At 37.2% G+C, this 21128-nt stretch overlaps 1 protein-coding gene across 1 annotated transcript in view; it reads right to left on the bottom strand.

The window, feature by feature from the left end:
- Positions 1–21128, bottom strand: part of LOC131190499 (inter-alpha-trypsin inhibitor heavy chain H3-like) — an 89067-nt gene that overhangs the window by 36787 nt on the left and 31152 nt on the right. The window contains exons 3-10 of the mRNA XM_058167828.1: positions 14864–15030; positions 12989–13093; positions 12621–12783; positions 12289–12399; positions 6013–6138; positions 5793–5909; positions 1348–1516; positions 1075–1200 (exon numbers count right to left, since the gene is read on the bottom strand). Of these exons, the coding sequence (XP_058023811.1) occupies positions 1075–1200; positions 1348–1516; positions 5793–5909; positions 6013–6138; positions 12289–12399; positions 12621–12783; positions 12989–13093; positions 14864–15030 (1084 nt within the window). The remainder of the gene's footprint in view (positions 1–1074; positions 1201–1347; positions 1517–5792; positions 5910–6012; positions 6139–12288; positions 12400–12620; positions 12784–12988; positions 13094–14863; positions 15031–21128) is intronic.

The following is a 21128-nucleotide window of genomic DNA, read 5'->3' on the forward strand; positions in this document are numbered from 1 at the left end:
TCAAAAAGACCTTGACTTTGGATCTGAATGGTCTAAAATTTGGCAACTCCAAATCTCAACCAGCAAATGCTCAGTCTTACATATTGGAAAAAAGAACCTAAACACTAAGTACAAGCTTGATGGACATGACCCCCACCCTTTTAAAGACCTTGGAGTTTTCATATCAAATGATCTAAGTGCCAAAGCCCACTGCAACTAAATCGCAAAAAAGGCTTTAAGAGTTGTAAACCTAATCTTGCGTAGCTTCTTCTCCAAAAACACTACATTACTAACCAGAGTATATCAAACATTTGCTAGACCAATTCTTGAATACAGCTTGACTGTCTGGAACCCATACCACATTTCTGACATCAATACAATTGAACATGTCCAGAAATATTTTACAAGCAGAGTTCTCTGCTCCTCTGTAAACAACAAAATACCTTATACCACCAGATTTGAAATCCTGGGATTAGAAAATTTAGAACTCCACCACCTTCGAAATGATCTGAGTTTAACTCATAAAATCATCTACTACAATGTCCTTCCTGTCAAAGACTACTTCAGCTTCAATTGCAACAATACACGAGCACATAATAGATTTAAGCTTAATGTTAATCGCTCCAATCTTGATTGCAGAAAATATGACTTCAGTAACAGAGTTGTTAATGCTTAGAATAAACTACCTGACTCTGTGGTCTCTTCCCAAAATCCCCAAAGCTTCAACCAAAAACTGTCTACTATTGAACTCACCCCATTTCTAAGAGGTCTGTAAGGGGCGTGCATAAGAGCACAAGCGTGCCTACCATTCCTGTCCTATTGTTTCCTTTCGTTATATCCAATTAATATAGCTATTACATACTGATACTTATATATATACTTATATATTGTATAGTAATTTCATGCTTATGCTTATATATACTGTATGACAAATAAATAAATAAATAAAAATAATCCTCTATAACAGCACAAAGGTATAAAGATGACACATGATCACCAGCATTTGTGGTATATAGTACGGAGAAGACTATGTGAAAACAAGGAGACTGAATAGTAATCTTTATTCCCATGTTCATCTGTCATTCAGGTACTTACCTACATTGGCCTCCCCATCAGATAACATGATAACTAAAGAGGCACTTCTTTCAGGTACAGATTTCAATTCATGACCTTTATTCAGCATTCCAATGCCAGTCAGTAAACCATCATTAAAATTTGTTCCTATAAAGTGAAAGCAGGGTTTCAAATTTTTTAGCATATGAAAATGGAGATTCAAATCTATTCCATGTACTGTTTTTAATAAGTCCATTTTATTTTAACCTTATTCTAATATAGCAATTTAACTTTAACTTTTCTTTTTCTATTTACCTCCCCACGCATTTATCTGGTGAATAAATTCCTTTGATTGGTTCACATTCTCCGGAGTAGCTTGAATTAAGCTATCTTTCCATGTTGAAACTGAACTTTCAAACAGGATGATATTGAAGTGATCTTCTTCTTTTAAGTCTTCCACTATTTTTGTCAAGGCTTCCTTTGCCTAGAATGATTTTTAAAAAAGTATTTGAGGGACCTCTCAACTCTCAACAAAGGACTTCTGCTCCATAACCCAATCTGGCCAGGGGAGGGTTCTACTTACCTTTAATACCAGTTCGCAACGGAATCGTGCGCGCTTCTGCGCATGCACAGATTGTCTATGATGACATCTAGGTAGGTGGACAGAGCTTCCCCCCAGTTTTACTACCAGTTCGTAAGAACTGGACCGAACCGGAGGCAACTCAGCACTGAATCTGGCTATTCCAGAGGTTACTCCACCCTGCATTCCTTTCAGCTAAGTGAGCTCTCTATACCAGCACATTACATTGCTACTATCTTTTCTTGCCAATTATAGTTTACTAGCCAATTGAAAATAATTCATTTTTTTTACTTTTCTGGTTAGTTAGATGAAATAATTGATGAAATTTGTTCGCTTCAATTGTTTAACCCAAGGCTGTAAACCCAAATGTTTACTGAGGGGAAAAAAAACCTTTTTTTGTTGAAAGGTAGCTCTCCATACTAAGGCAATACTCCATTGTCTCCTAACCATGGTCAAAAGATAAAAAATATTGTGCAGCAGTCAGGCTCCACACTATTATCTCTGAACCATAAGTATTAGATTTAATATATATTTTTCATAAATAAAAATTGACTAAGTTTTTTTTGACTTATGTGAGATTTTGTCTTTCTCCCATGGTAGTGGAGAAGCTATCTTTTACAAAAAATCACTGAACTTAAAAAATATTCAAGTTGCACATAAACTTTCTCTTCCTGAAACTATTGTATGCAACCTGTCCAATAACACCACATTTTGATTCTTACTATGCTACAGAGCCCCTAACTACGACATCGCTCATGCAAATATGTTAACCACACTGCTAACATGGGCTACCTCTTGTCCATATCCTCTTATCTTCCTGGGTGACCTAAATCTACCTATCTATCTATTAACTGGATAACAAATGAATGTACAACTGAACCAATCCATACTACACTATACAACACCATTACAAACCTAGGTCTTGAACAACTAGTAACTAACAATACAAGACTCAACAACTGCCTCGACATCATCTTTTGCAATAAAACGAACTCAATTTATGGTCTACAAATAAAAGAACCCTTTTCCAACAGTGACCACTGCATGATAGACTTTTGTCTCAATATACGCCCTCACATAAATCGTCATAATAATAGTATTCCTAACTACAATTTTAAAAAAGCCAACATAACCTTATAAACAACAATCTCTCATCTCTTGACTGGCAAAATTGATTCTCAACCTGTATCACTGCTGAAGACCACTATAAAGTCTTCCTACTTGAAATCAATAGAATCATTAAACTATACGTACCACAAATCACCACCAAAATAAAAAAAAAAACAAATTACCCATATCAATAAAAAAGCTTCAATCAAAAAAAAAATCCCTCTGGAGAAGAAACAAAAAGCGCTATGTAGCAAACTTCAAAAACCGCTACAGAAATATTGGCAACCAAATAAAAACTGAATGCACCATTTACCACACCAATCAAGAAGAAGACCTTCTATGCACAAATTCCAATCGTGCTTTTTATAATTTTGTGAATAATAAACTTAAAAAAACAAGATCCATCCCTCCACTAAAAGAATCTAACGGCAAAGAATGTATTGATGAAACAGTTAAAGCAAACCTCTTTAACACATTCTTTGGCTCAGTCTTTGTTAACAGTGATGGTTCATATCCGACATTCCCCAATTGTACTAACAATGAGTACAACGATTCATTGTACTCATTGTAACACATATAGACTTCACAGAAGATAATGTTGAAAAAGCTCTTCACAACCTGAAACATCTTTATCTATTGGGCCTGATGGACTATGTGCACACTTCTTAAAAAAACTTTCAATTAATATAGCAGAACCCCTAAGCATAATCTTTGATTTAGCTTTCAAGACTAATTGAAAATTAAAGACCAGTCTCTCTATGCTGCGTCACCTGCAAAGTAATGGAATCTATCATCAACCAATCCATTACCCTCCACCTAGAAACAAACAACCTACTCTCTAATAAACAATTTGGTTTCAGAAAAAAATTATCATGTAACTTACAACTTCTCCACTGCAAAAACATATGGACTACTAATCTCGATCAAGGCAAAGCAATAGATGCAATCTACATTGACTTCTGCAAAGCTTTTGACTCTGTAGTACATGATAAACTTCTTCTAAAACTAAAATCCTACGGCGTTTTAGGACCTCTTCACAATTGGATAAATGCCTTCCTGTCAAACAGGCAACAAGTGGTCAAAATTGGCAATGCTCTATCAAATCCTGTTCCTGTCAAAACTGGCGTTCCCCAAGGCAGCGTTCTTGGACCAATACTCTTCATACTATACATAAATGACCTCTGTGACCATATTACAAGTGATTGTGTTCTCTTTGCTGGCGATGTCAAACTATTTAACACCACCAACAGTAGTGTTGGTGGTGTTAAAAGTCAAAGACTTGACTTTGTATCCGATTGGTCTAAAACTTGGCAACTCCAAATCTCAACCAGCAAATGCTCAGTCTTACATATTGGGAAAAAGAACCCAAACACTAAGTACAAGCTTGATGGACATTACCTTACAGATGACCCCCACCCTGTTAAAGACCTTGGAGTTTACATATCAAATGATCTAAATGCCAAAGCCCACTGCAACTACATAGCAGAAAAGACTCTTAAGAGTTCTAAACCTAATTTTGTGTAGCTTCTTTTCCAAAAACTCTACACTACTAACCAGAGCATATAAAACATTTGCTAGACTTATTCTTGAATACAGCTCACCTGTCTGGAACCCATACTACATCTCTGACATTAATACAATTGAACGTGTCCAGAAATATTTTACAAGAAGAGTTCTCCGCTCCTCTGAAAACAACAAAATACCCTACACCACCAGACTTGAAATCCTGGGATTAGAAAACTTAGAACTCCGCCGACTCCGTCAAGACCTGTGTTTAACACACAGAATCATCTATTGCAATGTCCTTCCTGTTAAAGACTACTTCAGCTTAAATCACAATAATACAAGAGCAAACAATAGATTCAAACTTAATGTTAACCGCTTCAATCTTGATTGCAGAAAATATGATTTTTGTAACAGAGTTAACGCTTGGAACACACTGCCAGACTATGTGGTCTCTTTTCAAACTCCCAAAAGCTTTAACCAAAAACTGTCTGCCATTGACCTCACCCCATTCCTAAGAGGAATATAAGGAGCATGCATAAGAGCACAAAAGTGCCTACCGTTCGTGTCCTAATATTTCCTTTCATTATATCAAATTAATACAATTATTACATACTTTTGCTCATATATATGCTTATATGATATTTTGCTGATTTATGTTGATGTTTGTATATACTGTTGTGACAAAATAAAATAAAATAAAATAAACATTTAGGATGCTTGAGATAACATGAAACCTTATTAGAGAGATAGCTAAGGTTTTTTTTTAAATGATAGTTTCATAACATGTTAGTCTTTTTAAAAAAATATTACTTTTATTTAGATTTTTATTTATTTTTAATAATTTTTTGACTCTTTGATTCATGGCTTAAGTGCAAACCAAACATTTCAAAATCAAACTGCTTCCTCGAAGAAGGTCCTCCTGTATTCACTTTCACCATTTTGGGTCCTCACCCTACTTGTAAAGCTGAATAAACCAGTTGGCAATGTAATGGTCAAGCTTGCCAATATCCCACATTTCATTCTAATGCTCAAGTGTTTTATTTCTGCAGGAGCCACCTGAAAGGATGTTCTATATTACTTTGAAGCTAAGTAAATATATGGCCCAAATCAGTGATCCCTAACCTTTCTGGCTTGGTGACCCAGCAGGGGTGGTGGCAAGACATGATGGTTCTGTGTGAGTGGCAGATGCACAAACAGAAGCGTACACAGCTGCATTTGTATGAATGGAGTGCCAACCAAGGGCCTGCCACTCATGTGACTAGAGCTGCCTGGACAGGGGCATACGTGCCTGCCACTTGTGCAGCCCAGTTCCAAACAGGCCGCGGTCCAAGGGTTGGGGGCCCCTGGCCTAAATCAACACATATAAAAGAAGGCTTAGCTGAAAGTTAAGGATGAATCAGTACATTTCAATTACATTACTAAATATTTTCAAGATTACTATGCTATTTGTAAATCTTGCAAGGCAAAAATAACTTGGAGCAAAAGGTTGTAGAACCTGATTTTATCTGCTGTACAATTTACCATACTTTTAACACTATTACAAGAATTTGTGTTTTTTACTTACTTGCTGAATTTTCTGTCCAGACATAGAACCACTGACATCGATTACAAAGGCAACATTCTTAGGTAAACGTTCAAGGAGTTTTGGTGCAAAAAAGTGTACAAAGTATCCATTTACTACCTAAAAGACATTGATAAAGATTTTATTCATTTGTGGTAGGGTTTTTTGTTTGGATTTGTTTTGTGCTGGTATATTACTTCAAGTGTCAAACAATTAGAGTTACCTGTAAATTATTAGGAGAATCTCTGTTCACATCATACTTGATGACAAAATCTCCTTGTAGCAGAGTAGTTGTACAATTGTCACAGGTTCGTTGTTGTTCAATAGTAGGACTGAATGATACATGGCCCTTAAAAAAGAAGAATTCTTAATCTTAGATTTCAGCAAATGAGGAAAGCAGATTCTGCAGAAGTTTTGCTTTCATTTAGAGATTCAGGAAATGACCCATAATATTTCTGAGTATACTGTATTTTCTGCCATTTATATTCAAAGATTATTTCCAAACATGCTTTATCAATTTAGAGGCCTATCTTGTCCTTAGTTCACTCTTTATAACAGTGAACTAGAGCCTACAATCTTTACAACAAGCTTGTAAGTAGTGCATGGGTTTACTTATTACAACAACTAAAATATTCAATACTTGAAGTAATAAACAGCTTATAACTAGTAGCTATTAATTCTTTTATTATACATGTAAAATTTCTGAGGAAGGAAGCCTTGGGAGTTTTTAGAGGAATATTTAGAATGGGATTCATTGCCACTGCTGCCCATTCACTGCCAACCGTTCACCGCTGATTGCCACAAATGGGCGGCGATAGGCAGCGATAAGCGGTGGCGGCAGTGATCTTAAGGGGGAAAACCCTCTTCTTTTGGTTGAAGCTTAAGTAAGTTTAGGCACATATAGCAAAGGGATGAATTTAAAGCAAAAAAGCCTCATTGATTTAATTATGATGAAATATCAAGGGAGTTAGTGAAGGAAATGACTGGTGTGAGGGTTTGAATCAGTGGTGAAATCCAAATGAAAGGATAAAAAAATGTTAATTGGGGGTATTGCAAACTCAAGAGTCAAGAAGGAGGATAATTGGCTAGTTATAACGCGGCCTAGAAACGCTGATCGGCACTGCACCAACCCCCTCCCACCACCACAATATTCGCTCTATAAGACACACACACATTTCCACCCCCTTTGGGGTGGGGAGCGCACCTTATTGTTCAAACAATATGGTATTTAGAATGGGATGAGCCAGGAGTTTCTTTCAAAATTCAGTTGTGGTATAATTTGAATTATTAAATATTGTATGATCCAACATTGTTGTACCAGCCTTTCTACATCTGTAAGGAAAATGAATGCAATCCTTTTCTTATCTAAGAAGACTTACTCTGCATATCTTACTCTGCATTGCCTCTTACTGGCTACACTTATATAGTCAGGATACTTCCTTCCTTCCTTCCTTCCTTCCTTCCTTTTGTCATATTTGCATGATGATATTTATTATTTTTATCTCCTCCTCCTTCACTGATTTTATTTATTATTTTTTTCTATAAGGCTGGATGCACTGTACAGTTCTACGCTGTTACGCATTATTTATGTTCTGCAATAAAGAGTCAATTAGATTTCTGTTCATACAAACTTCCAGATTTCTTTCTAGAAAACCAAGTCAAAAGGAGGAGGGCTTTGACTGTCTGGTTGTTGCCCATCATTTTGAAGCCACTGACTTCATCACTGCATATGATCCTGCACTGGGCATATACTACTTATCCCCTCCCCACTTCCAACAGTGTTGTGTTGGCCAAGAGCAGAGAGTAATTCAGGAACAAAAGAGTTTATCAGTCTGCAAAGCAGTCAGAAAGGCCATGAGCAATCCAACAAGGAGATCTGGCTCTATTGAACTGCTAAATGACAGAAACTATAGAAAAGCCTTTCTAATAAAAATACTGCTGTGGTGCTTCACATTCTGGAAGAACCAAGGCCAACAGAAATGGGAAAGAAGCAAGAAAACAGTCATGGGTCACCTTTCTGTAATAGCAGGTGATGCCTTACAATTGAAAAACGAAATGTGGAATAGACTTCAGAAATTATTCAGCACTGCAGCTTGATTTCTCAAGGGTCTGTGATGCTGCATTAAACAATGTAACTACGTTAGCTAATATAAGTAATGACTTAAACTTCCGAATGCATTATCTGTTCATAGGAATTCTTTTCAGGAATTTGGAAAGCTAAAATATAGGGGAAAGTTTTCATTACCTAATGTCCATCACTTTTTCAAAATATTGATTTTCCTTGTTAAAGAGCAAAGGAGAAGTCCTGGAAAAGGAAAGGGAATATATTTTGCAAAAGTGAGTAATGTATCTGGAAGAAAGCTTAAGACACTGCACACTTAATAGTGGGAGTAAAAACACGGGAAAGGAAGTTGAGAAGTAGTTGAGAGGACAAAGGATAAAACATGAAAAAATAGTCCCCAATATCCCATAACAAAACAATGTGGCAGAGAAGAAAACCAGAATCTAATGCAAATGACCAGAAGCATGATTCTTCATGCTCTGCTAATAAAGTAATATTGGGAAGATTTAATAATGTTTGCAACTTTCAGTACAATCTACCCATCAAAGATGAATTGTGGTACAGGTAAACCCAAAATTTATGTTGTTGAGTGAGACATTTGTTAACTGAGTTTTGCCTCATTTTATGACTTTTCTTGCCACAGTTGCTAAGTGAATCACTGCAGTTGATAAGTTGGTAACCCGGGTGTTAAGTAAATCTGGTTTCCCATGGACTTTGCTTGTCAGAAAGTCAGAAAAGATGGTCACATGACCTTGGGACACAGTAACAATTATAAATATGAACCAGATGCAAATCAACTGAATTTTGATTCCATGATCCTGGGAATGCTGCAAAGTTCATAACTGTGAAAAATGGTCATAAGTCACTTTTTTCAGTGCTGTTGGAACTTTGAACGGTCACTAAATAAACTGTTGTAAATCAAGGAATACGAGTATAGGACCAAACCAATGTGAAGAACATTATGTGTTGGAATCCATATCCATATGCATATACTTAATACCTCATGAAACTATCCTCTTCACTTCTGCAATGACATATGCTTAAGATATTAAATGGACACAAGAATTACATAATTCCCTGCATTCTATTAAAATATACAGTGAGGCATATTTTGATAATGAGAAGGAGTTATTCAAAATAATTGAATATTGAGATTTAATTTAGAAGTGACAAGAGGAGAAGCAATAGTGCAGCTTTCATAGCAAGAAGAAATTATTGAACCTTCATAATAAAGAAGAAATGGAAGTGATACCATAAGCAGAAACAAAGGCCACTAGAGACCCCTAACCATAGATAAGATACTCAACTCAAAGATTATAATAGAACCACCCAGCAGTGAAACACACCTGCGTAATAATATTCTTCACTAGTTTAATTTAGCTTATAAAATATCTCAATCTCAAAGAACTCAGAGCAGCTTCAAGAGGAATGTTGCTCAATACCTTATATGAAAAGACCACTTTCTTATATAGAATAGAATAACAGAGTTGGAAGGGACCTTGGAGGTCTTCTAGTCCAACCCCCTGCCCAGGCAGCAAACCCTTCACCAGTTCAGACAAATGGTTATCCAACATCTTCTTAAAAAATTCCAGTGTTGGAGCGTTAACAACTGCTGCAGGCAAGTTGTTCCACTGATTAATTGTTCTAATTGTCAGGAAATTTCTCCTTAGTTCTAAGTTGCTTCTCTCCTTGATTAGTTTCCACCCATTGCTTCAATTGGCCCCCATCTTCACCCATATTTTCAATAAATCACTAGAGATGTGCTATGTTCCTTCTTGCTTCAAACGCTCTACCATCATCCCAGTGCCGAAGAAGCCCACCATCAAGGAACTGAATGACTACAGACCAGTTGCTCTAACATCTGTAGTCATGAAAACCTTTGAAAGGCTAGTGCTTTCCTACCTGAAAACCATCACGAATCCGCTCTTAGACCCCTTGCAATTTGCATACCGAGCAAATAGATCAACAGATGATGCTGTTAATATGGCTCTGCACTACATCCTACAACATCTTGAGTCTCCAAAGACCTATGCAAGGGTCCTTTTTGTAGACTTTAGTTCAGCATTCAATACCATCATTCCAGACATTCTTCTAACTAAGCTAAACCAGCTACAGGTACCGGAACAGACTTGTAAGTGGATCACAAGCTTCCTAACAAACAGGAAGCAGCAGGTGAAGCTAAGCAAGATCACATCAAATACCTGTACAATTAGCACAGGGGGCCCCCAAGGCTGTGTGCTCTCCCCACTTCTCTTCTCTCTGTATACCAATGACTGCATCTCCAATGATCCATTTATTAAGCTACTGAAGTTCGCAGATGACACAACAGTGATTGGTCTCATTCGAGACAATGACGAATCCGCATATAGACGAGAGGTCGAACGACTAGCCTTGTGGTGCAACCAAAACAATCTGGAACTGAACACACACAAAACCGTAGAAATGGTGGTAGACTTTAGGAAAAACCCTTCCATACTTCCACCTCTCACAATACTTGACAACACAGTATCAACAGTAGAAACCTTCAAATTTCTGGGTTCTATCATATCGCAAGATCTCAAATGGACAGCTAACATCAAAAACATCATTAAAAAAGGACAACAAAGAATGTTCTTTCTGCGCCAACTCAGTAAGCTCAAACTGCCCAAGGAGCTGCTGATCCAATTCTACAGAGGAATTATTGAGTCTGTCATTTGCACCTCTATAACTGTCTGGTTCGGTTCTGCAACCCAACAAGAAAAACACAGACTTCAGAGGATAATTAGAACTGCAGAAAAAATAATTGCTACCAACTTGCCTTCCATTGAGGACCTGTATACTGCACGAATCAAGAAGAGGGCCGTGAAAATATTTGCAGATCCCTCGCATCCTGGACATAAACTGTTTCAACTCCTACCCTCAAAACGACGCTATAGAGCACTGCACACCAGAACAACTAGACACAAGAACAGTTTTTTCCCGAAGGCCATCACTCTGCTAAACAAATAATTCCTCAACACTGTCAGACTATTTACTGAATCTGCACTACTATTAATCGTTTCATAGTTCCCATCACCAATCTCTTTCCACTTATGACTGTATGACTATAACTTGTTGCTGGCAATCCTTATGATTTATATTGATATATTGATCATCAATTGTGTTGTAAATGTTGTACCTTGATGAACGTATCTTTTCTTTTATGTACACTGAGAGCATATGCACAAAGACAAATTCCTTGTGTGTCCAATCACACTTGGCCAATAAAATTCTATTCTATTCTATTCTATTCTATTCTATTCTATTCTACCCTCAGGGGCTTTGGAGAATAGCTTTGCTCCTTTTTGTTTGTGGCAACCCCTGAGATATTGGAACACTGCTATCATGTCTCCCCTAAACCTTCTTTTCATTAAACTAGACATACTGAGTTCCTGCAACCGTTCTTCATATGTTTTAGCCTCCAGTCCCCTAATCATCTTTGTTGCTCTTCTCTGCACTCTTTCTAGAGTCTCAACGTATTTTTTACATCGTGGCAATGATGTAAAAGAAAGGCATATATATGTAAAACAATAGCAATAACTTGAAAAAGAAAGACTTGTACAACTTATAGAAATGGGTGTCCATGGATTCAAACATGCAATGTTTGGATGCAATGGCTTGGAATGGCTTAGAATGAAAAACTGAATCACATGTTTTTTAAGGAGCAGACTTGATTCCTGTCTATATACCAGATGCAAGAACAAGAAATACACATTGACTTTGTTGTTTCTCTGTACACACATTCTTTTTATTGGGCATAAACTATCTCCGTCAACTTTAAAAAATACTGTAAAGCAGAAACACTTTGATGATTAGATATTTTAAGGCTTAAATATTTAATAATAATATTTTTAATATTATTATTTGGGTTAGCCCCACCTACTTTTTTAGCCTTCACTTATTTTTTTATTCTGACCCACCTATTTTTGTAAATGCAGATTTTTAGCTATTCTAAGAAAATATTGCCTATTCCTGATATAAGGAAATGCTTGGGAACTACTTTTACTTTTGTAAAAGTATCCTCAAATAATTCTGTGCTGCATCTTTGATTGTGGTTGCCCTGGGCCAAATCTCACTTAGAGCCCTGACTGGGACAAAATCACCTGTCAGTTGTGTTCCATGAAGCAAATAGATTACTTTTAAGAAATATATTCAAGGGATCATTCTTTCTTTTCTTTATTTCTTTATCTCTGCCTTTGATGCAGAGCCCTCATCCGGGCTTTCCCCAGCCTTCAGGGCTGGCCCATGTTCTTCCTCAGCCTCATCACTGTCTGACTCTGTTGCCAGCTCTGCAGGCTGCTGGCGGACCATAACACTTAGTGACAAAAATCCTGGCAGTCCCTATTGCCATCCCGCTGGTCATTAGGCAAGGACTACCTGCGTATGAATCACCCTTCAAGATTCTATTACCAGGCATACCTTTTTTCCTGAAAAAGACTTTTTCACAGCTGGTAGCAGTTCATTGCTGAGGAATGTCCCTTCAACTTCAAGTTCACTGATGCCTTGAAGCTCAAAGATATTTGCTTTAATCTGTAACATTGATTTAAAATTATGTTGACATTAGCAAGACCAACAAAACAAACAAACAAATAAACAGATAGATCAGTAATATAAACTGTAAAAAAGAATTTAAAAAAGAATTAATTTCATGGTTGTTTATACATTTGTTTCTAAATTAATAGTTCTGAGCACCATTCACAAACTTTTCCAAAAGCTATTACAGGATAAAGCAACAATACATTTGATCATACCTCAAATTTATTGACAAGCTGCTTTGGGTTGACTTTGATAAACATCTCGTATTTTCCTAACTTTCGCTTCAAGAGTTCTTCATAAGTCAATTGAAAAGTAACCTTGCTGGATGATGCAATGTTGACCGAAATACTGAATTTCTCTGTTTTTCTTCCAGCAGCCCTTCATATGTTAAACAAAGTAAGGTTCATAAGATTCAAGAGAGCCATAATAGGACAATGACATATCCTGATGATGAATAATATAGCCCACCATTTAATACTTTCATTTGCACTTTGTTCATTTATTTAGCATTTGTTTATTGAATAAATACTTAGGACAAGAAATGAAATAAGGAAACAGATTCAGTGTAGTCTCACATACTTACTTCACAAGCCCTGCAGTCTGGCCCCTTGAAACTGCTTGTTGATACTGCTTTTGGGCAGCTTCTTTTTCCTTTATGATCCCAGGATAAGTGACACCATCAACTATCCTGTTGAAAGATACATCGGATTGGGCTTTTCTTGCTTCAGTTTAACATGTAAAGGAGATATTTGAGAGGTATAACAAAGAGGCTGGAAAGAATGCTGCCTCTATAGGACTGAAAACATACTGAAGAAAAATGAAGGAAGATCTTCTCTGGATATTGCAGAGCAGATTGGTAAAACTCCAACCAGAGAGCATGTCTATTTCAGCGGAGCTTATGCAACAGGAGGCCATATTTTGGATGATCATTAAAAAGATGGAATCAGTATCTAGACTGATATGAATGGAGAGGTTATGAGGGAGGCCTTAGTTTTAGATTAGAGCATATAAAAGTTTTGTATTATTAGACCTTAGTTTTAGATTTAGAGCATATAAAACATTTGCTAGACCAATTCTTGAATATAGCTCGCCTATCTAGAACCCATACCTCATTTCGGACATTAATACAATTGAGCGTGTCCAGAAATATTTTACAAGAAGAGTTCTCTACTCCTGTGATTACAACAAAATACCTTATGCCACCAGACTTGAAATCCTGGGTTTAGAAAATTTAGAACTCCGTCGCCTTTGACATGACCTGAGTTTAACTCATAGAATCATCTGTTACTGTTACAACGTCCTTCCTGTTGAAGACTACTTCAGCTTCAATCACAACAATACACAATGAGCACACAATAGATTTAAGCTTAAAGTGAACCGCCCCAATCTTGATTGCAGAAAATATGAATAACAGAATTGTTAATGCCTGGAATGCACTACCAGACTCTGTTGTCTCTTCCCCAAATCCCCAAACCTTTAACCAAAAACTATCTACTATTGACCTCACCCCATTCCTAAGAGGTCTGTAAGGGGCGTACATAAGAGCACCAACGTGTCTACCGTTCCTGTCCTAATGTTCCCTTTGATTGAATCCAATTTCATATAGTTATTTATTTATTTATTTATTTATTTATTTATTTATTTATTTATTTATTTATTTATTTATTTATTTATTTATTTATTTATTTATATTTATATACCGCCCTATCTCCCTAAGGACTCAGGGCGGTTCACAGGCAGTTAAAACACATATAAATACAGATTAAAAACAACAATTAAAAAACTTATTCTATAGCCTAATTTTTAAAACAATATAAATAATAAAAACCCCTTAAAACCAATTTTTTAAAAATCTAATCCAGTCCCGCGCAGATGAATAGGTGTGTTTTAAGCTCGCGACGAAAGGTTCGGAGGTCCGGAAGTTGACGAAGTCCTGGAGGGAGTTCGTTCCAGAGGGTGGGAGCCCCCACAGAGAAGGCCCTTCCCCTGGGTGTCGCCAGACGGCACTGCCTAGCTGACGGCACCCTGAGGAGTCCCTCCCTGTGAGAGCGCACGGGTCGGTGAGAGGTATTTGGTAGCAGTAGGCGGTCCCGTAAATAGCCCGGCCCTATGCCATGGAGCGCTTTAAAGATTGTCACCAGCACCTTGAAGCGCACCCGGAAGGCCACAGGTAGCCAGTGCAGTCTGCGCAGGATAGGTTATTACATACTTATGATTATATTTATGCTTGTATATCATATAGTTATTTCATGCTTCTGCTTATATATACTGTTGTGACAAATAAATAAAAAAAAATAAAATAAATTCAGATTTTGAGCACATAATTGGATTTTGTTGCTACAACGTCCTCTGTAACTCTATGATTCATGGTAATTATTCTGTTAACAGTATCTGAATGGCTTAAGTATTGCTAGACTGATCTCCAAAGCATATAAAAATAGGAAAATAATGCACATACAAGGTAAAGTTGGAAATAAAGGCTGTTTTGGGGAGCTCCACATCAAACTGAGCTTCCTTGGATACATTGGCACGATTCACAGCTCGACTAGTGATGACATTACGGGAAAACCTGGAAGTAACACTGCAGTCTATTTTCACCCAGTAGATTTCTATGGCATGGGTGTGCTAGAGAATAAAAAAGTCACCTGATTATACAGAAATGTGCTGCTAATATATTATCTTTATTTTAAACACCTTTGTTTGAGATAGCACAAAGATCTTACACAAATACTACGTTATGTAAGTAGTATTTATTTTAATGTTAATTACATTTGATTAATGTTTTCTTTACTTATAAAGTGTTAATTAAATTGCAACTGAACCCAAACATTTTCTTGTTCCATTCCTGTTATTTTTAAAAATAAAGCCACATCTAGAAGATTATATGTCGGGGAAAACTGTGAATCAGATTTTTATCTCTGATAACATCTTCTTTGTGTTTTTAAGAATTGAATTTTTACAGGGGAGGAAAACAAGAACAAACTTCTGTAAGGTCCCAGAAGTTTCCCCCAGTCACTGAGATGCCAAAGACTCTAGATGAGGTTTGCAAAAATTAGCTTTTTTATTTATGGCCAAAGTAACAAGGCTGGGTGACGAAGCCATATCCAAATCATACAGGCAAAATGCATGAAAGGAAAATCCACACCCCTGCGAGACTGGCTCAGAGTATTATATACATTTCACACCAGGGGTGAAATCCAGCAGGTTCTGACAGTTTCTGGAGAACTGGTAGCGGAAATTTTGAGTAGTTCAGAGAACCGGCAAATGCCACCTCTGGCTGGCCCCAGTGTGGGGTGGGAATGGACATTTTGCAATATCCTGCCTCCAGAGTGGGGAGGGAATGGGGAGAGAATGGAGATTTTGCAGTATTCTTCCCCTGGAGTGGGGTAGAAATGGAGATTTTGCAGTATCCTTCCCCTGCCACGCCCACCAAGCCACACCCACTAAGCCACACCCACAGAGCCAGTAGTAAAAAAAGTTGAATTTCACTACTGTTTCACGCTGATAGAAACAAAGTTTACCCAATCAGAGACAAAGGTTTGTTACCAATGTGGTCCTTAAAGCATCCTTTGTTCAGGCTCCTGTCTCTGTCCACCTTATCTATGGAGCATTCCTATAGCCTTTTGTAGGAGCAGTCCCCCCCTCCCCCAGCAAAGTTGTTTATTCAGCAGAATGCTTTCAGGATTCAGAATTTATGATGCAGGAAAATTCCCTACTCTGGTTCCTTTATCTATGGGGCCTGATATTCTTGGGCGACAGTTTCTTCTATATTTTCAAGGATGTGCCTAGCTTTTGAAGCCAAGAGCAGTTCAGACACAGAAGGAAGATCACAAACTTTGTACTAATACTAACAGTATCAAGGTTACAATTTATTAAGCTAGAATTAATTCTTAACAACTAATTTCTGACAGTATACAATAATATAAACAGAAGCCAATAACAAAGCTTAATTCCTAATAAATAATTTCTAGCAGTATTTCAAAACAGAAGCAAAGAGCAAATATTGGTTTGATCACTATGCTATTTCACTTCTAAAATATTTTACTTTCTTTCCATGAAGGGGACACAAACAGATTTTTTTACCCCTTGAATCCATGCATGAGGTGGTCTCCTTCATAAAAGTGAGTGATGAGGCCTTTGCACACTTGCGCATGATGGGTACTTTGCAAGAGTGAATGAAATACACCATTTGCTCAGAATTAAAACATCCCTGAACATAAGAGGACTGATTTCTCAGGAAATAAACGTAACTTTTGAGCTGAGTAAATGATTTCTTTAAGTCCAGCAATGAAGATATAAATGATTAAGAGAAAATATTCATAAAAATTTAATGACCAGCATTCTAAATGAAAGGTTACTTACCTCATCAGTGGCACTTCTCTTCTACAAATAAAGAGTAAAAAAATAATTAATTATTAATTATAAATAATTAATAAAAATAATTAATAATTAATTATAATTAATAATAATTAATTATGGCCAAACAAGAGATACCGTATCTTACCAAATATGCTGCATAGTAGTTGTATGTTATTCCACATTTCTCTTCATTTTAAGTGAGAACATCACAATAAATGAGAGCTTCCATAAAATGAAGTCTGAATAATCAGCATGCATAACCTTGGCTGGGTTCTTACCAAACAAATCCCCACCAATTTACTAACCTGTCTAGTTTGTAAACATTGATTACATGAACAGAAAATAACAAACATCTGGAAAATATACCATAAATTACCATACTAACTAGGATAAATACCTTTATCTGATAGAGTTTTTCTACCATTCCCCAGGGACATATCTGTGGAGTAGATGCAAGTACTCCTTGCTTTATTCGAGTTATTATTTCTTAATTCAGTATCTTCCCCCCAAAAATTACTGAAATGCACAACATGATGTATAGCATATAGATCCAAAGAAGGCCAATCAAGTCTGGGTCCAACGCAACCCCCCTCAGGATATCTCTCAGCAGCTCATAAAAGAAGTCACAGGACTTGCTGACAGGCACCGTGAGGGACCATAGCCCCTTACTGGCTTCAAATCCAATCTTTATTATGGTCATAGACCAGCATAACTTTGCCTGCTTCATATCTAAATGCAGCACATCTGAGCCAGGCAGCTCAGGGCATGAGATTTCATAGGCAACCAGTTTCCGTGGACTTTAGAATTTCAGTCAAATTAAGTGTACTGGTAAGTAAAAGTATCCTGAATCAGGCAGGCAGAAGGCTGAAGAAGTCTTGAAGGATTGAGACAGTGGATTTGAGGTTGCTGTTCAAAGCTTTAAAAAATTCTGAGGAAAAAAAGAAGCAACTTTATATATTTAGCTACATACCTTAATGTTTCTCAATGGGTTTATTAAAATATCTGAAGTTACAAGAGCAGGAATCAAGGCCAGTAAAATGTAAGATGGGATACCCTTCCCCATGTTGGAAGAAAAATGAAAATGTCAATTTGGAAGGACCTTTATTTGTAGTTAACTTTGTAAGTAATCAAAGAGTAACACTGAAGTAACTATGTCAAATATTTATCTTTGGAAAATGGTTGATGAAACTTCCTCATGAAAGTTAGAGAGTCCAAGGCTACAAAAGCACATTTCGGAAATGTGATCATTTTGTGATTTCTTGAACTAGCACTTTGATCACCTGGATATATTTTGCACTGGAGACTTCTATTTCAATTAAACTCATTATGTTTTTATGTATGTAAATTAGGACAGGTGTCTCTCCAACCTTTCTGGCTAGTGAATCTGGAACTGTGAGTGCAGTATGTATGAGCATTATGGCTGCCAAGTGAACTGACAGGGATTGCTGGTCACCAAACAAAAATTGTCAAATGATATTTTTATTTATTTATTTATTTATTTATTTAGTCAAATACATATTTAATAATCTATATAAGCATAAGTTGAAAACATAAAATGAATACAACTAAAGGGAACATTAGGACAGGAACGGTAGGCACACTGGTGCGCTTATGCATGCCCCTTACAGACCTCTTAGGAATGGGGTGAGGTCACAGTAGACAGTTTTAAGTTAAAGTTTTGGGGATTTGGGGAAGAAGCTACAGAGTCAGGTAGTGCATTCCAGGCATTAACAACTCTGTTACTGAAGTCATATTTTCTACAGTCGAGATTGGAGCGGTTCACTTTAAGTTTGTATCTATTGTGTGCTCGTGTATTGTTGTAGTTGAATCATGTAGTCATGATATCCAGAGACATTTATACTCCTGCTTTGAAGACTCTGGAAACAGGATGTGATGGGGCCACCACAAGAGCAGTGGTGGCACAGAGGTTGGAAGGCAGTACTGCAGACTACTTCTGCCGACTGCAATTCGGCAGTTCAATTCTCTCCAGCTCAAGGTTGACTCAGCCTTCCATCCTTCCAAGGTCGGTAAAATGAAGACTCAGATTGTTGGGGGCCAATATGCTGATTCTATAAATTGCTTAGAGAGGGCTGTAAAGCACTGTGGAGTGGTATATAAGCCTAAGTGCTATTGCTAAGTGCTCTATAGCGTATAGTGACCAGATTTTGACATTGGTAAAGTGGGACACCATTGAGGGGTGGGTTCTAAATTTTTTCCTGGGGGTGTGGCTTGTTTGGTGGGTGTGGCTTGGTGGTCATGTGACTGGGTGGGTGTGGCCAACTTGATGTCACTCACGTCAAAGGTTAGGGTGCCTGGCCTCTCCTCGCCTCAAAGGTCTCAATCAGATACAATTTCCCTGCCTATTTATTTATTTATTTATGTATTTATTTATTTATTTATTTTTGTCACAACAGTATATACAATCATCAACATAAAAATAACTCATCATGAGAGAAAAGTATATATAAGTAAAGTATAAGTAAAAGTATGCATATAATATAATGAAGAGAACAATAGGACAGGAATGGTAGGCACTTTTGTGCTCTTATGCACACCCCTTATAGCTTACTACTGAACATCCAAAATATACTATTTAAATTAATCGTATTACATAGTACAGAGTATGTATGGGCACACAAAAAGATACATTATCTACTATATATACTGTATGTGTATGTACACACACACACCCCTCTTCTAAAACTATACACATTCAACCTCACTTACTACATTTGGAAAAACAACAGATTTTAACATTGGTAAAGTGGGACATCATTTACCGGGGTGGGGGTGGGTTTGATTAAAGATTTGGTCTATATGGAGCAACAAAAATTTTCGTAGAACGCAAAAATAGTATTGTAATATATTTTTTTAAATTTCAACATAAGTACAATTTACAAATATAATAAATAAAAATAATTGTGTGTAATATTATTTTATTCTTTGGCATATTTCTCATTTGAGTGATTTTTTTTTAGTAGATTGCTGTCGTTGTTTAAAAGGTCATGAAATTTTTCACAATTTGTTAAATTATATTTCACACATAAAATGGCTTTCAAAGTCTCAACACTTAATTGTGTTTTTTCTGATGTCCACACTTTATTTACCGTAGAAAAAGTTGTGTCATCTGTTATGTACAGGTATCTGATGTGATTCTGCTTAGCTTCACCTGCTGCTTCCTGTTAGTTAGGAAGCTTATGATCCACTTACAAGTGTGTTAAGGTATAATGACAGTTTATGTACCAGAGACAAATTCCTTGTAAGTCCAATCACACTTGGCCAATAAAAAATTCTATTCTATTCTATTCTATTCTATTCCGTTCCGTTATGTTCCGTTCCATTCCATTCCATTCCATTCCATTCCATTCCATTCCATTCCGTTTTCTCTCCTCTCCTCTCCTCTCCTCTCCTCTCTTCTCCTCTCCTCCCTTCCCTTCCCTTCCCCTCCCTCCCCTCTTTCTTCTCTTCCCAATTTAACCCTTAATCCACTGGTGATTATCAGACTCACACCAAGCCAAAAAGCATTTTCCGCCCCAGGAAACCATTTCGCATCTGGAACTCGTGCCTCTGCAGAGTCTCCCAGCAGGGCTGATCCACGCTGACTCGCGAACGAGGGAAACGTCTCTAGAGAACTTGTTCGCCAGCCAGCGTGGATCAACCCTGGATGAGAATCTGCCCAGAGACTCTGCAGCAGCCCCGATTAATTTCCAGATGTTAAGGGGCTCTGCAATCTGTTGGAAAGAAACCCCCTGTTTGCCAAGGGCAACGGCTGGCATTGGAAGAGAGAGAAAGAAGGAAGGGGAAGAATTTGAGCCCCCCACCCTACTACAGCCCCCCTTCCTTGCTGACTCTCTTTTTTTATTTATTTTTTTTCCATTTTATTTTTTCCAAAATTAAAATACAAACTCTAAAAGGAAAAAAAGAAGGAAAGAACAACAAAAGTAAACCAAACAAGACAAGAAAAAAATGTCCATTAAAAGAAAACATACACATAGATTGTCCCCCCCGACAAATATATTTCAATAATAATAGTTCCCTTGCAAAACTCTCTTGTGCCCCTTTTCGACTTCACCTATAATGACCAGATTTTAACTTTGGTAAAGTGGGACACCATTGACCGGGGGGGGGGGGTGTTCTAAATTTTTTTAGTACCGGTTCTGTGGGCGTGGCTTATTTTGGGGTGTGGCTTGGTGGTCATGTGACCGGGTGGTCCTGGCTAAGGCATAGAAACTACTCAGAGGGCTAAAAAAAGTAATTTCTGACCGGTCCTCGCACCTATGACCATCCTCACATTTATGTCCATTGCAGCATTTTTAACAACCATGTCACTTATTTCACAACTGCTTCTCTTCACCACAGTTACA

The sequence above is a fragment of the Ahaetulla prasina genome, chromosome 2 (assembly GCF_028640845.1).
Source record: "Ahaetulla prasina isolate Xishuangbanna chromosome 2, ASM2864084v1, whole genome shotgun sequence".
Taxonomy (NCBI): Eukaryota; Metazoa; Chordata; class Lepidosauria; order Squamata; family Colubridae; genus Ahaetulla; species Ahaetulla prasina.